Source organism: Gigantopelta aegis, chromosome 6 (assembly GCF_016097555.1).
Source record: "Gigantopelta aegis isolate Gae_Host chromosome 6, Gae_host_genome, whole genome shotgun sequence".
NCBI classification, from domain to species: Eukaryota; Metazoa; Mollusca; class Gastropoda; order Neomphalida; family Peltospiridae; genus Gigantopelta; species Gigantopelta aegis.
Window position 1 is genome coordinate 13,721,119 of NC_054704.1, and position 18,402 is coordinate 13,739,520.

Sequence of the window (18,402 nt, forward strand, 5' to 3'; positions counted from 1 at the left end):
TATCCATTAATTTAAATTACAATATAGATTGTTTGTAAGTGTAATAACAAGTTTGACTGCACGTGAACTACTATTTGCATCACTATTTCTTTTCTTCTTCTTCCTTTTTCTTTCATATTCTTTTGCATATAATATATTTCCTTCCACTGGTTATCCTTGACTGTTTAACTGTAGTTTAAATATACAGCTATGTAATATAGTATATTGTATATATATAGAAGAGGGCCTCGTAAGTTGTCAAACTTGTGCCCGATTCTTTTGTTCTTTGTACAATAAAATATGTTTTCAATCAATCAGTCGTTTCAGAACATCACGACTACAACCAAAATGGCCTCACTAGAGAATCTGAGACCGTTCACCAACTATTCAGTACAAGTGAGGAGTCGACCTAATGGCGGGTGTTACTGGAGCGACTCCCGGAGTGTTAATGTGACAACAATGGAGGACTGTAAGTCGTGTTTCTTACATCTCACGTTTAAAGGGGCGCTCTCACTGTGAGACAACTCACTAGTAGTGGTGGTGGTAGTAGTGGTGGTGGTGGTAGTGGTGGTGATGGTGGTGACGGTGGTGGTGGTGGTGGTGATGGTGATGGTGGTGGTTATGGTGGTGGTGGTGGTGGTGGTGGTCGTAGTAGTAGTAGTAGTAGTAGTAGTAGTAGTAGTAGTAGTAGTAGTAGTAGTAGTAGTAGTAGTAGTAGTAGTAGTATAAAAAGCAATCAATCAATCAAATATTAAATCAATAATATATTTTAAGATGAACGCTTTAAAAGTTATTAAATAAATGGCATACGTAAATATCAAAGAAATTATACCTTTGGGTAAAATAACAAATCTTGCAATCGATATTACAGCGAAATATATACTTTTTTAATCTTCGTTTTCTTTTTCTTTTTTATCAGCACCATCCTCAGCTCCAGTGTCGACACCGGGGGCGTACAGTCGTATTTCCTGCGAGGAGTCCATGGACTGCGTGTGGTTATATTGGAAGGTAGTACTAGTGATACTAACACCTCAATTTTCAATTTACTATTTATTATTCTGCCATTCTGCAACAATAATGCTAATACAATTTGAAAGTTCTTCTTTTGAAAAGTACTGTAATTCAACTTGAAACATGCGATTTCGGGGTTGTCACATAATACATCACAATGCATGGACATTAGATATTTCAGATATTTTTGTACTTCGTTCCTATCAGATAATAATTAGGGATGGACAGATGGTCGGAGGGAGAAAGGGGGAGCAAAATGAAGGAAGACAAAGCCAAGGAAGAACGGACAGATGGACGGAGGGAGAGGCAGGAAGACAAAGAGATCACATTTGTATATGTTAAAGGCATTAATTAGACTCCTTTAGGAAACGATATTGTTTGTTGGTCTTTATTGCAATTAAATCCCAATAAACACTGACGTACTAAACAGTAATATTCAGTATCTTCTATTATTGCAATTAAATCCCAATAAACACTGACGTACTAAACAGTAATATTCAGTATCTTCTATTATTGCTGCTTTCCAGCCCATTGAAGAGCTGTCTCGAAATGGCATCATTACTAAATACATCATAAATTCGTCATCTACTCGGCATCAGTCTACAATTAAACAACCAGACCCTAAGAAAGACACGTTTTCTTCTCAGCTGCAGTGGTCGGATAAAGGGGCGGATCACGACATATTCATACGAGGTCAAACTTCGAAAGGACCATCGCCAACATATCATCTGCACGTGCCAAACGACACGAAAGGTGCAGACATTAAATTGTATCGTTATAATAACAATGTTTTAATTATTTGTATCGATGTCGCGGTTGCTGGTGTAAAATGAAGAATACTCATGGAGAAATGTTCCTGTATATGTATTGCATAAGATACCGGTTTAATGTTTAACATCATTGAAGGAAAAATTAAATCGTTTTAAAAATTGTTTTTGGTCATTTGTAAACATTATGAGAAGACATTTTCCACAATTATGTTGATGTCATGTTATTTGTCCAAATGTTATTTATCCAACTGAAACCATTTACAATCTTTGCATTTGTTTTGAGACAATTGTGTGTCTAGGAACTTTTTTCTGTGAGTATATATTTGATTAACGAGGAAATAAGGACAGGACCATTGTGGATACCACCACTGTATCACATTTTAAACTACAGCTAATCGGGGTCTAGCATATGATCAACAAAATAAAAGAAAATATTAATTAGTTTTCTTTAATTTATTTACAACTATTCAGTTTGAATCATATTAGATTTTGTTTTTATTAAAATTATCTTTTGAATTAATATTAACTAGTGACTGAATAGCATTTAAATAATGAATGCATTGCAAATATTATTAAAAACAACAAATACACGTACATATATTAAATATGTTGGGTTTTTTTGTGTTTTTAAACATCATTAAATATATTAAACAAGGCTCATTCACCGTCAATCTAATCATTCCTTGGTTAAAGACATCTACGATTGGTACCTGTTTCGTTTACAAAATATCACAAAAAGAAAATATTTGATTGTCCGAAATTAATCCTTTAATTGGTTGACTAAAGTCTTATTTTCAAAAGCAATACAGATTTAGCAGACATCGGTAGCTCGGACAGCAAGTAACACAGTCATCTCACTGCGAGATAAGGATTCTAAGTGGCTGTACTGCCAACGTGCTACAGTATCTGTGATTATGTAATGTCCGTGTAAAGAGGTGTTTTCAGACGTCGGATGCACGTTTGTTCCTAATTTGCTATGTCGGTGTCAAAAGGTGTGAATTCCGGTGTACTGAACAGAATAACATTGTTTCCGCCAATTTGTGGTCGGATTGTGTAAATGTAGAAACTACGGTCGTTGTAACGAGGTCTGACTACACACACACACACACACACACACACACACAGACAGACACACAGACAGACACACACACACACAGACAAACACACACACACACACACATACACACACAGACACACACACAGATAGACAGACACACAGACAGACACGCACACAGACACACACACACAGACAGATACACAAACAGACACGCATACACACACAGAGATACACACACACACACACACACAAACAAAGAGAGAGACACACACACACACATACAGACAGACACACACATATATTCGCGTTGATAATACTTCATATTTCTCTTTGACAATTTGTTTTTCAGCCCCTAAGAAGCCGCGCTGGGTTGTAGTAGAGGTTCTGAACACCAGTTGTGAAACATACCAGATCACGTGGCCAGCACAGTCATGTGATTACTCACCCAATGACAGTCTTACTATTTTCTGGTGTCTGGGAGTTTCCAAACGGAGCCATGTTAACTGTAAGGTTAGTGTTCACCAGCATCTCAGAAATAAGTTAACTCAGTGATAGAGTCCACTGAAAATTGATCTATCACCAATCCATAATTCCGTCTCTCGCTTCACTTGTATTTAAAACATAATGGCATTTGATAGTCTAACAGCGTGCATGTATGTATCATACTGACATAGGAAGGAAGGAAATGTTTTATTTAACGACGTACTCAACACATTTTATTTACGGTTATATGGCGTCAGACATATGGTTAAGTACCACACAGATATAGAGAGGAAACCCGCTGTCGCCACTTAATGGGCTACTCTTTTCGATTAGCAGAAAGGGATCTTTTATATGCACCATCCCACAGACAGGATAACACAGACCATGGCCTTTGATATACCAGTCGTGATGCACTGGCTGGAGCGAGAAATACGTCCCGCCCCCTACTGATATAGTGCCAACATCTAATAGCAGAGCTCACGCGATAAGGTAAAGTTATCAAACACTTCGCTTTAAACAGTGATTTTCTTTTCCAAATGCTACGCAGCAATACACGGTACCTGAATGAAATACACCATTTTATTTTCAAAGTTTGGACATTTAGTAAATTCCATATTCAAGAAAGTTTGGACACTTAGTAAATTCCATATTCAAGAAAGTTTGGACATTTAGTAAATTCCATATTCAAGAAATGTTTAGTGATTTTTATCTTGTTTTTTAGGCTGCTCTGGATTGGGTTGTGCTTCCACCAAACACCACAATGTATACAGTTTCTCCACACACAGACAAGAACGTTTCAACTATTCTCAGCTGGTTTTTTGGTGTGGCCGTTCACAAGAATAACTCAAGCAGTGGAATCACTTGGAATAAATGCATCTTTACATTTAATGGGGGTAATAAGGACCTTTATGACAACCTGTTAATAGTTTAGATGTGTTTTTCAATCAAATGATGGTAGTGTTTTCGTTTTTCATAAATTGCTCCAAAATAGCAGTGATGAGTTTATGGCTTTATTCTCTTTCCCCTCCAAGATATATCTTTATGTTTTCCTTTGGGATTCGCATGTAAATATGATATTAAACGAGACATGCCCGTAATGCTAGGCTCAGACTACCAACTGCCAGCAGAAAGTTGGACAACTAGACGGTCGCGTTGCAATTTACTCAACTCACGACTTACGACGGGTTCGCTCAGATTAACAACTAATGGTTATACAACGACAACTGAGTTGTAATAGCGTTCAGACTAGGAACTGGACAGTCGTAGAAGTCGTGACAGCAGAACGTTGGCCAACTTCTGCTGGCAGTTGGTAGTCTGCCCCTAGCATAATAATCATGTTTGATGTGTTGGGGGATTTTGAAGATTTTAATTTTTGGGTAGTCTCAGTCAAAATATTATAAACTGAGTACATATGTCCCGTACCATATGCAATTTTCTGTATTGAAAACATTTTTTTAAACAATATTCTTCCTTGTGGTAGTATATATTTCGAATGCCTGGTTATGCCCTGTGTGTAAAGAACCCTAAACTATCTACATAGGTGCCTCTAAGCCTGTCAGTCTCTTCGCGTCTCCAGTCAACCTGACGTATGTGGAGGTGTCGTGGCACTTCTCTTACTGCGACACAACGCAGGTACAAGGCAAACCCGAAGAATATTTAGTCGCATACAACAAGGTGCAGCCTGGAGTCGTCAGTAACTGTACAGGAGGTAGGTTCTGTAGCTGCTGTTAGTGTCGAATATTTATTTTATTTTTATTTTTATTTATTTATTAATTTTTTTTTATTTTTTTTTTTTTATTTTTTTTTTGGGGGGGGGGGGGTGTCACTGACCCGGGTTGTCACTAGAGGGAGAGGACAGTTTTCTCATTTAAAAATACGAGAAAATACCCTTATTGTTTAGCTGATGAAAACACATATCACTGTGTCCCGATTAGTTTTTACTAACCGCACTCCTTAGTTATTTGTATAGGGTACGACCCTTCTGACCTTGTGATATAGTTTCCGGATTAATTACTTTTCTCTTTCACATTATCTACACTTGAAACTACTACATAATATCAAGAAGGAATAATGTATAATTTAATCATATAAACAAATATGTAAAACACTGTTTGAGTTATTTCTCGTTCCAGCCAGTGCACCATGACTGGTATATCAAAGGCCGTGGTATGTTGTATCCTGTCTGAGGGACGTTGAATGTAAATATCCCTTGCTACTAATGGGGAAATGCAGCGGGTTTCCTCTCTGAGACTGTATGTCGAAATTAACATGATGATTAATAAATCAATGTGCTCTAGTGGTGTCTTTAAACAAAACAAACTTTTACTTTTGTTTTGCAGGGTTACACAAAAGTGAGCCCGCATCGTTCGACTCTAACAGCATGTTTCTGACGGACCTCGACTACAATGTCAACTATCAAGTTTGTATGAGAATAAAGACACGGGTCGGCTTCAGTCCGTACAGCGATCCTGTCCAGGTCGAAATGAAACCTCCAGGTACAGTGCCGGTGTCGCTAAATCGTATTAATAGAGACGTTTTGTAACCACACCATTACTCTTACAGTTAGAGATAGGTCACCGCTTTGGTGACGTCACAGTAATCGTATTAATAGAGACGTTTTGCAACCACACCATTACTCTTACGGCTAGAGATAGGTCACCACTTTGGTGACGTCACAGTAATCGTATTAATAGAGAGTTTTCGTAACCACACCGTTACTGTTACGGTTAGTGATAGGTCACCACTTTGGTGACGTCGCAGAAATTGTATTTTAAATAGAGAAGTTCCCCAACCACACCGTTACTGTTACGGATAGTGATAGATCACCACTTTGGAACAGTAGTCCTATCGGACTTTCATACCTGGTTTATTTTTAAGTTGTTTTTATCATAGGACTTGTATTCCTACCGGACTTAAATTTCTTCTACAGCAGTGACAGAAATACTAGTCCGGCCAATTAGATGTTCGTTTATTATACTCTGCAATTTGCACGAGCTACCAGAAAGATACGAGAGAAAAAAGTGAGGTTTTGGCAGCCTTCCCTCGTAGTATGATGGATAAGTGTACGGGTCTCTTAAGATCAATGTGGGTTCAAACCTCTGTCAAAAGAATTATTTTTGTTTTACGTCATAGACTTGTGGATCAGACACATGAGTGATTTTTTGTAATCGTCTTACATTTTTGTTAGCATCCTGAAGTAAGACGAATATCTTGCTATTTCAAAAGTCTATAATGCAACTACAGATATAAAGTAGGCTATGTTCACGTGTTCAACACGAAGAAATATATATTAAAAACCCCTAATATGTAGCCCAAAATTGTTTTAAAAATATATATATGAAAACTGGTAACTAAAAAAACCCTTAACATTTGGAGAACAGCAAAGACAATTTCTATATACACCAACATAATTTTTAATAACATGTTTATAAGTATAAGTTTATATTTTAACGGTAAGTCACAATTCGATTAATTGTGATTTTCTTAATCTTTGTCCAATCGGACTTCCATTCCTCGGAATCCTAGTCTGTGGGACGTGCATTCCGAGGAATGTAAGTCCGTGGGACTTTTATTCCTGGTACTCCTAGTCCACAGGACTTTCAATCCTAGTATTCTTAGTCCTCTGGAATTTATTTCCGATATTTTGCTTATTACATATATATGATTCCTGAAAATCCATGAAATAAAACTTTGAACACTGTACTTAGTTCTAGTAATTAGTACTGATAACTAGTACTATCATGACCAGTTACTACAATATAAAAATAACAGGAATAATAAGCATGAAAAATTACCTTTTATTGATGAAGAATTAAAAATAGCATCATAACATTTAAAATTAATTATCACTGACTGCCTTATGGCAATTTTGATCATCATAAGCATAAGAGACGAGTTGGGGAAAGGGTCTCTGTATTGTTATACCTGTCCGTTAGGAACATCATAAGCGTTCGAGACTAGGCCGAGGGGGGGGGGGGGGGGGGGGGCACTCCCCCAAGTGCTGGGGGGAGGGGGGAATGGACACGTGGACACGATCGGGCAAAATGAGCTGGCCTGCAATCTTCACCATGTTTTTCCATCATTGTACTCACAATGATTCAACTAATATCAAAACCTATATTAGCTCGGCCATTTACCTTTCGACTGACCATTCAAAATTGTGCCAAATTCCCTCAATCAAAATTGCGCACCCTTTTCTCTTTGGCATTTAACTGCTCCATTCAAATTCCATAGCACCACCACCACCCCCACCCGCCTGCTACCGATTTGATCGGGCTGCTGGTGCTACCTTGCACCTGCCAGTGCAGGCGGTCCCTCCTCTCTCCCCCCCCCCCTCCCCCACCTTTCCTGTCATGGACGGAGGAGCCGGCCAAGGCCGGCTCTTGCGCCCACGACAGGCGTGCGCTACAACAGCTTGTTCTGAATGTGCACGTAAAACCCTATGACATGACATACTCACAATATTAGTTGTAATCCATGTTAAAATGCAGACTGGTTTGTTTGGAATCCTATATAACGTCTTGGTTGTAATGCGAATATAAATATACGTTGTGTTCCATATTTTAACATTTTCGTTTTATTCGGGTAATAAAAATCAGCCCTCTACACCTTCTCCCAAAAAGGGAGCCTGAATGCCTATTGTATCCAAAACTGTCAGGTGTAAAAGTGTCATGAGTGGTTAGTCTGTTTGAAAGTATCTTTGTAAATTGTGTGTGCATATTATTGACAGTATGATAATTGTTCAGGGGTTACTGTTTTGTTTATGTCGGTGTAGTGGCCCATTGAGCTGCTAAAACCCACTCTTAGTCATTGATATTTCTATTAATTGATAAATCTTAATAAAACCCATTTAACATATTTTTGTATCGATGGTATGGTTGGTTGGAACTAAGATATCATAGAGCCCAAAGTCTGATATGTCATATGTTAGACCAAATTAATTTTTGAAAATGAGCAAAATTGACAAAGCAGTAAGTTATGCAAGGGGGGGGGGGGGATGTCTAGACTGTGGCAAGTAGAAATTTGCTTTGAAGAGGGGTGTTTAGACCACGCCACCCCACCCCGCACCTTATGTACACGTACCTGCAACATTAATGAAACAAAGGCACAAACTTAAAATTATATAATAACAAGATAATTTATATAACGCAAATATCAAATTTTTATAGTTGAATTATTATTATTATTATTACCAAATACCAGTACATAATGTCTAACAGATAATTGTATTGGTATATCATATGGGCAAGTTATATTTATTTGCAAGTACTAATACATCCTTCGAATGATGGAAAATCTTTTCGAGTTACTTTTAACTGTTTAAACATTTATTAGTTGGAATGAATAAAGACCTTCGTTCTGCTCATTTAATAAGGTCAGCAAAATGTGTACATACTCTTGCAAATGATATAAATGGAAAATATTGCAATATATAGAAGAAAATATTTAAATAAAGAGAGGTGGCAGTATCCTAAGTTAATTAAATAAACCAAAAGGAAACTGCTTTTCGTTTTGTTTACATTTAATTTTTATGTGTACCACCGGACTTAAATTTTGATTGTCCAGGAATGCAAGTCCGGCCCGGACTTGGTATCCTAGCAGTCAGACCAGTATTCCTAAGGAACACAAGTCCTAGGACTTGCATTTCTAGGTATATTAGACCTAGGACATGCATTCCTAGGAGATTAAGTCCGGGCAAACAACTGTTCCTACGGATTTGCATTCCGTTTACACAGGCTCTCTTACAGTGGAGATAACACTTTCTACAGTGACGATAACACATTTAAGAGTGAAATAGTGAAATTTTCACTCTAAAATTAATTATCTGAGTAATTGACAACACTTTAATTTCACTGATATTTTAAGATAGTTCACTAAATGTTATATAATAAACAATATAATTAAAACAAAATAAATAACACTTCTGAGAATGCTACCATATTTAAGTCACTAACTGTGCCGATCTGCGAAACTAACTAAACTAGTAATACTATTACCGACTCTTATTAATGGGTCGATTTACGAAGCATGTTGGGTTTTGTTGTTGTTGTTGTTTTTTTGTTGTTGTTTTTTGTGGGCTTTGTTTTGGGGGGTGGTGTGGGTTTGTTTTGTTGGGGGTTTTTTTAACGCAGGTGTTTAGGCATTATAACTTATGTAAGTGTATGTAGTTACGTGTGGGTAAGATGGGGGGAGGATTAAAGTAATTTGCAAGATTATTTTAATATGCCCTGATTTTCATTATTTATGTAACATATAGTATTGTAAACATTAGAGAATCCAATTACATACACAGTAATAAAACGTAACTTGCCGTAAACAATTAAAAATAAATAATAATACAACCTATTAGAGTAATCTTCCCGTAAAATGATCAATTCCCAACTAAAGATTGCCTGCCAACATCCTTCCTCAATATCTATGCCCACGATTATGATTATAATAGTTCGTTAGCATTTTATGAACCTGTACATTGATTAATATTTGTATTTTTATCTAATTTATTTAGCTGCAGATTCTAACGTTGAGGTCATCATTGGTGTGTCGGTTTCATTCGGTATAGTGGTGATTATTTTCACTGTTTGGTATGAATTCCTTCTAATTTTTTCCTTTTTCTCTACTTAAAAACATAAGCGTACGAGCCAGGGAGCGAGATTGGGTGTTGGGGGTGTAACTGTTGGAGCAAAACCTCAAATTCGGGCAAAAATGATACAGATTATCGGCAAAAATGTGTTAGCCTTTGTGCCATGTATTTCCATCATTCTACCCTCAAAATTAGTTGTAATCCATGTAAAATGCGTAGTGATTCGTTTACATCCCTATACAGCTGTTTGGTAGTAATGCTAATATGAATAAATGTTGTTATACATATTCGGGCATTTTCGTTTAATTCGGGCAACAGCCAGCCTGCCCCCTACAAAAATGGGAGCCCGTACGCCTATGCTTATAAATACTGTCTGGAGTTTGCAGCCTTTGTAACATGTTTTCGACCAATATGGTCCTCTTTTTAATGATTAAAATTACAATGTACTTGCTTTTTTAAGTTAGAATACGAATGTCTGTGTAGTCAGCACATTTCGTGTCATTCTAATGTTTGTAATATCTCTGTATATATTTTAATCTATAATTTGTTTTATCTACAATACTTTCGTATTTCACAATGTTTACATGTGTTCAAACATCCAGACAAAATTTGAAATAAGTGGGTATTTATTCATGTAGTGCTTTGTATTTCGAATTTTCTTATGGATTTTATTAATCACAAAAATACATGACTATAGATCAATTCACTATTTTAACTGGCGCAAACTCAGAACACTCATTTAATGTTTTGATGCTATTAGAAACTACTACCAAAACACTAATCGTTAAAGGTGCTATGTCAAAGTTGCAGTAATGGCGGTTTCCGCCAATTTGTTTATTTATTAATTTTTGCTTTCAAACATAAAGTTTATATCTTCAGCTATATGCCTATACAAAATTACAACTAAATAGGCCTAATTACATTTACTAGTAGAATTTGTTTATGGGGCAATCTTGAGGGTGTGTCACACACATTAACTAGTGGTGTCACTGTTTTATGCGTACACATTCAACACACTATGTTTACCCAGAATTCTTTATGGTCAACTGATAAAAGAAACAAAGATGGTGGCAATGCTAAATTTAGCCACAAATTATTCGGGAAACCCCTCTTGTTGTCCAATGCAAGACGTTTAAAAAATTATTATTCCAGAGTTAATTATGGAAAGATTAATTATTCGTGAAATTGATTAATTTGAAATTATTTATTGCAAATAAATGTGAACATAACGAAATATTGTAGTTTGAACTTTGACATAGCCCCTTTAACTGTGACACTTCTGATGGTTTCATATGCAAATGGATTTTATCTTTACATACAACTCAATTATATTTTAAGTTTTGTAGTCGATACTTTACATGACAACCTAAATGTGTAATAATATAGTTTGTATATGTTTTAAGTGATCGATTTATAATCTGATAGATTTGGTGCAAATAGTTGTAAATTTGTTAGATGGGGCAGCTATAGCATTTGTGTTTGCTTGTTACTAATGTGTTTAACAGCTTGCATAACCAAGGTAGAATGCATGTGTATTGCATATTGTTTCAAACCTTTCAAACAAAACGTGTACAATTATGTAGAGAAAAAGACACGCGTCATTCTGTTAAGTGTGCATGTTTTTCTTGTAGCATGGTGAAAAAAAGGAAAACCTTGTTCTCATCATGTACTAAACTGAAAATAGACCTTTCTCTTCTGCATGTGAGTATCTTTTTATATAAATGCTAGAACTAGTTTTGGATTAATTAAGCAAACAATGCATCAAATATCATCTTACGAGCATATCCTGGATTTTGTAAAGGGCGTCAGTGGCGGATCCAAAAAATCCATTTAGGGGAGCCCCAGTGACATGAGGTGGAACTTGGGGGGAGGTTTGGAGGGGGATCGTAAACAAATTAAAATTAATATATAATAAAATTATAACTATCGCAAAATTTAGTGGGGACCGGGCCACTTGCCTCCCTAAATCCGCCTCTGGGCGTCACACAATTCTGAAAAGGGCACGTTTGAGTTTAACGGGCACCCACAGGATGCGAGATTTGTAAGGGGTTCAGAGCATGCTTGTAAAATGTTGAAATAAAGATGGTCAGAGAAGCATTTCCAGAGCAATTTAGTGCTGTATATTGTGGATGATGATTTTTAAAGAGTTTGTTTTCTTTAATGACATCACTGGAGCACATTGATTAATTAATCATCGGCTATTGGATATCAAACATTTGGTAATTCTGACACGTAGTTATCAGAGGAAACACGCTACATTTTTCTTAATGCAGAAAGCGATCTTTTATATGCACTTTCCCACATACAGGAAAGCACATACCACGGCCTTTGTCCAGTTGTGGTGCACTGGTTGGAACGAGGAAAAAACCCAATCAGTTGAATGGATCCACCAAGGTGGTTCGATCCTGCGACGCAAGCACCTCAAGTGAACAGATTTGTTTTTAAAGTCACAATAAAGGCACTTCAGACGGGATGCATCTCACTAGGTTAAAGTTTGATTAAGTAGCGCATTAAGTATAGCCATGCCTTCGGTGTGAGAGCTACGTAACAGGATGTGTCATAACATAGGGAACACAGTTTCATTGTACTAGTCACATTGGCTCGAAACATCACCAGGCTCTAACTAAACTTAGGATGACAATTTTGTGCGGAACCTGTCTAGTCAAAGACGTTTTCCAAAACTAACACCAACATTCTTCTTTTTCTGATTTGCTCTAAGGCTGAGAAGTAGTATTTCAGGGCTTCTAGATTATGGTAGCCCCACTCCCATGGCTAGTGATATTCAGTGTTGGGCTAGTAAATAACTACTATAACTAGCCCGACGGCTAGTGGGAAAAAATCCTTGTCAAATGCTGCATTTACATATTTTGTAAATATGTTTATCCTGCCCCATCTTTCCACCCCAATCTAAGGATTTTAAAGCTCAATCATCCTCTTTAGGTCATATATCTGATTATTACTATTAGTAACATTGTATTTATTTAAAATAGAGCTAGTGAATTTTTAATCATGGCTAGTACATTTTTAAAATCACTGATCCCATGGCTAGTGGATTTTTTTTTTAATTCTAGAAGCACTGAGTATTTATATGTGTGGTGTACATTTTCGTTGAAACGTTGTACATAGCAGCTTTATCCACATATATTACTATAGTTATTAGACTCGTATTTTCCAAACATCCTTTGGCAACCACAAATTATTAGATAAATCGCCTCCAACAGGTTACCCAGTGAGCAAAATCCAATTGTTTTCGAAGAATGGACCCTGCTTGTTGTAACCTGACGATCTTGCTAACAAGCTACTGGAACTTTGTAGCTCTCTATTAAATACGATGTTTCTTTGCGATGCTTTTCACAGTAGTGTCCACTACTAAAAAAAAGTAAAGTTTGTTTTATTTAACGACGCCACTAGAGCACATTGATTTTTAATCTTATCATCGGCTATTGGACGTCAAACATATGGTCATTCTGACACTGTTTTTAGAGGAAACCCGCTGTCGCCACATAGGCTACTCTTCTTTACGACAGGCAGCAAGGGATCTTTTATTTGCGCTTCCCACAGGCAGGATAGCACAAACCATGGCCTTTGTTGAACCAGTTATGGATCACTGGTCGGTGCAAGTGGTTTACACCTACCCATTGAGCCTTGCGGAGCACTCACTCAGGGTTTGGAGTCGGTATCTGGATTAAAAATCCCATGCCTCGACTGGGATCCGAACCCAGTATCTGGATTAAAAATCCCATGCCTCGACTGGGATCCGAACCCAGTACCTACCAGCCTGTAGACCGATGGCCTGCCACGACGCCACCGAGGCCGGTGTCCACTACTAGCCCAGTAGACAATCTCAGATATGGCCTCATCAGAGAAAGTGTTCACTTTATGTAGATAACTTTTTTTCTGAGGAATCTGATAGTGCTAACCGATTTTTGATAACGTACCCAACATAACCCCCGGTTCCCCAATTATTTGCAAGGGGGTCAGCACGAAAGTCTTTTTATAAATGTAACTGTTGGTCGATTTTGAAATTGTGTGTATCGATTTATTTCATTTTAAGGATGGCCAATTTGACCAAATAATTTTTTAATCAAAGATGGCTGCCATAATGCTCAAATGGCCACAAAATGAGAGATTTTCTAAAGAGTTCACCAAATCCATTTCAAATCCACGTAATAATTTTATCTTGTATATTTATTGTCACAATATTTTAGCAGATGTATAATCAAATAGAAAATGACCACCACAAATAGAGAAATGTTGTCAGAAATGGGATCTAAAATATAGACTTGGTAAAACAAGTTTACACAGATACATCATGCCTTTTTAGACTGTGTGTGTTAAAATTATGTGTATTGAAATACAGACTTGGTCAAACAAGTTTACACAGATACATCATGCCTTTTTAGACTGGGTGTGTTAAAATTGTGTGTATTGAAATACAGACTTGGTAAAACAAGTTTACACAGATACATCATGCCTTTTTAGACTGGGTGTGTTAAAATTGTGTGTATTGAAATATAGACTTGGTAAAACAAGTTTACACAGATACATCATGCCTTTTTAGACTGTGTGTGTTAAAATTATGTGTATTGAAATACAGACTTGGTAAAACAAGTTTACACAGATACATCATGCCTTTTTAGACTGTGTGTGTTAAAATTATGTGTATTGAAATACAGACTTGGTAAAACAAGTTTACACAGATACATCATGCCTTTTTAGACTGGGTGTGTTAAAATTGTGTGTATTGAAATATAGACTTGGTAAAACAAGTTTACACATATACATCATGGCTTTTTAGACTGGATGTGTTAAAATTATGTGTATTGAAATACAGACTTGGTAAAACAAGTTTATACAGATACATCATGCCTTTTTAGACTGGGTGTGTTAAAATTATGTGTATTGAAATGCAGTTGGGAAATAGTAGATGATTAACTTAATCCAGGTGATGTAGTTATTTCATAAATTATAATAATTAACCCTTTTTCCCCGCGATTTACTTGTTTTCTTCTTTGTAAAAACCTGTCTTCTGTTCATAAATTATGGGCGGTGGGAGGTTTCTTGCAAATCTGGTGTGGGAACTGAATGGTATAAGCTACTACAATCAGAGTCCTAAGATGAACTTTAGATAGATTCCATAAGTTCACATACTGCATGTGTGGCCCTTGTCTAGAGCCTGATGATATACAAACCTGTTCTCTTGCTTCGTCTGCAGACTCGGACAGTTCTAACACTATGGAATGTGAGAATGATGGGAAGTTATAACCTCTGTTGACGACTCGATGTAATTCAGTCTTATTACTTTGTGATGCCCAGAATTTGTCCACTCCTTCTGGTATTGGGACATCTGGACCTATGAGTGTCATATTAATAGCCCCACTTCTTGTGGTATTGGGACATCTGGACCTACGAGTGCCATATCAATAGCCCCACTTCTTGTGGTATTGGGACATCTGGACCTATCAGTGCCATATCAATAGCTTCACTTCGTGTGGTATTGGGACATCTGGATCTATGAGTGTCATATCAATAGTTCCACTTCGTGTGGTATTGGGACATCTGGACCTATCAGTGTCATATCAATAGTTCCACTTCTTGTGGTAATGGGACATCTGGACATATCAGTGTCATATCAATAGCTTCACTTCTTGTGGTACTGGGACATCTGGATCTATGAGTGCCATATTAATGGGTGTATACTACCAAATCAAATCCCATAGACGACAATAGTAACATATGCGGCTAAAACTCCTACCTGCAACGTATCAACCGACATAAACGCCACGGATATAAATACTACCACCCCTTACACTTAAAGTGAATCAGAAAAAAATGGGGGTCAAGCTGCTCGTTTCTGAGATAACGGGTAGCGTCTATGACTACCCTAGTTTCGCACAAAATTCGAGTACTTTTTTTTACAGGTACCCCATACATGTTTCAAGCACAAGGCTACTTGACACATTGGTACTAGATGAAATAAAATTGCACATTTATTTTACCCAGATGAAACTATTATTTTTTACAACCAACACACTCACATTTATAACCAATCACAGGACTTGTGGTGTTCACTTCTCTATCAAAAGTTGGGTGCACCTCGAACTTTGACCCAGCCGGAAGTTATTTGGTATAGTACTACCTATACTGATAACATACATTTTTCAAAAAGTGTCCAGCTATGTGTCTTTATGACAACCAGGATCTGGTGTATTCTGACATTAACTGACAACCTCATTGAAACTGTTGTTTCTACAGTGCAACCTAATATAATGTACACCTCAAAAAGCATATATATTGCATATAGTTTTGTACAAATGCAATATGTCATATTAAACAACAAAATGTTTTAAAATAAAACTCCTGAAGATATTTACTTTCAGTTGGGTGTGTGTACTCGGGTATATATGTAAAGACAACAAAGATAGTCAGAGTACCTCTACCCCTTTAGAGAATTCCATTAAAACACATGCACTTGATTGACCCCTAGATTATGAAGACCTTAACAGGCACATCAAAGAAATATCAGTATTAAAAAAATACACTGTCTGAGGAAGGAAACACAAACATGACTGTACCTGTATGAAGTAATGACTTAATGTCCTGAACATTAGTGTTGGGAGGAAATCCGGTATGCTGGGTGTGGGTGTCTTCAAGTTACCAGGTGTGGGAATTTCAAATCCATCGGCCATGCTGATTTTCATAATGAACCATCAAAACTATTGGCAGCCACCAATATTCCTGACTATATTTTATTTATAGCCTACTGTAGTTGGAGGTTTTAATAGGTGTGATATCTGGAATAATCATGCAGCTTTAACACATTTATTTTTGATTAATTACTGAAAAAAACTATTTTTAAATGACAAAATTACCCGAACATCTATTTTCTTGCATTATTTTCTAATCCGGATGAATACAATATGTACATTAGATGTATTCCTACAATCTGTAATCCAGCATTTTATTTAGCTAGTAACATTAGGGATTACAGCTTTAACAATAAAATAAATTATTAACTTAATCCAAGGCAGATAATCAAATCTGAAAAAATTGGTTCTGAATCTAGTATAAACTCAAAATGCTTTTCATGAGAGCTAACTAAGTGATTATTAAGAAGCAAAAATTATCTGGAGATCTAAGTATATGTTTAACAACCTTATTGTCATGTACAAATGAGAACAGAAGGCACAATAGTGACAACAAATTTAATTATGTTTTTGGTAAAGTTTTTCTTCAAATTTACTTTAAATTTTGCATAAAACTACAAATTTGTCTAAAATATAACTTAGCACCCTATAAATATGTCAAAATGACAATAAAAATCAACTTCTTTACAAATTTGAGTTTTCAAAATTTCATACATAAACAATTAACAATGTTAATGGAAACTAAAGACATTAACCCACTATTGGCACATGCTATTTTTAATATAAAAATAAATTGCTATTAAAATCTTAGTTCAGGTTGCCTATATATAATACCATATTTAAGAGCACTTGTATATGGCAAGTCAAATACCATGTAAAAAGAAATTATTGAAATCTTTACAGTATGAATTATAGGCCAAAACCAACTTTTCTTCAGTGCTAACTTTGATTCAAACTCCATTCAGAGCCATGTACAGAGATTATTGTCAAGGTCAAGGTCATTGTGAACTTGCATGATCGAGTGATGGCTAATTAATCAACCAGTATAGTTTAATTAAATAAAATGACAAAATCATAATATTTTTTATTATGCACTGAATATGTGCTGTACTGATAACATACATTTTTCAAAAAGTGTCCAGCTATGTGTCTTTATGACAACCAGGATCTGGTGTATTCTGACATTAACTGACAACCTCACTGAAACTGTTGTTTCTACAGTGCAACCTAATATAATGTACACCTCAAAAAGCATATATATTGCATATAGTTTTGTACAAATGCAATATGTCATATTAAACAACAAAATGTTTTAAAATAAAACTCCTGAAGATATTTACTTTCAGTTGGGTGTGTGTACTCGGGTATATATGTAAAGACAACAAAGATAGTCAGAGTACCTCTACCCCTTTAGAGAATTCCATTAAAACACATGCACTTGATTGACCCCTAGATTATGAAGACCTTAACAGGCACATCAAAGAAATATCAGTATTAAAAAAATACACTGTCTGAGGAAGGAAACACAAACATGACTGTACCTGTATGAAGTAATGACTTAATGTCCTGAACATTAGTGTTGGGAGGAAATCCTGTATGCTGGGTGTGGGTGTCTTCAAGTTACCAGGTGTGGGAATTTCAAATCCATCGGCCATGCTGATTTTCATAATGAACCATCAAAACTATTGGCAGCCACCAATATTCCTGACTATATTTTATTTATAGCCTACTGTAGTTGGAGGTTTTAATAGTTGTGATATCTGGAATAATCATGCAGCTTTAACACATTTATTTTTGATTAATTACTGAAAAAAACTATTTTTAAATGACAAAATTACCCGAACATCTATTTTCTTGCATTATTTTCTAATCCGG

General features: G+C 36.2%; 1 protein-coding gene across 2 annotated transcripts in view; it reads left to right on the forward strand.

Moving 5' to 3' along the window:
- The window catches only part of LOC121375680, a 51,393-nt gene that overhangs the window by 22,789 nt on the left and 10,202 nt on the right, over nucleotides 1–18,402 (forward strand). The window contains exons 7-15 of one of the 2 annotated variants that reach the window (XM_041503253.1): nucleotides 298–448; nucleotides 899–987; nucleotides 1,518–1,743; nucleotides 3,167–3,327; nucleotides 4,022–4,193; nucleotides 4,841–5,008; nucleotides 5,640–5,795; nucleotides 9,806–9,881; nucleotides 11,512–11,581. In XM_041503253.1, coding sequence (XP_041359187.1) covers nucleotides 298–448; nucleotides 899–987; nucleotides 1,518–1,743; nucleotides 3,167–3,327; nucleotides 4,022–4,193; nucleotides 4,841–5,008; nucleotides 5,640–5,795; nucleotides 9,806–9,881; nucleotides 11,512–11,581 — 1,269 coding nt within the window. The remainder of the gene's footprint in view (nucleotides 1–297; nucleotides 449–898; nucleotides 988–1,517; nucleotides 1,744–3,166; nucleotides 3,328–4,021; nucleotides 4,194–4,840; nucleotides 5,009–5,639; nucleotides 5,796–9,805; nucleotides 9,882–11,511; nucleotides 11,582–18,402) is intronic. The other variant, XM_041503254.1, reaches the window with a different exon arrangement.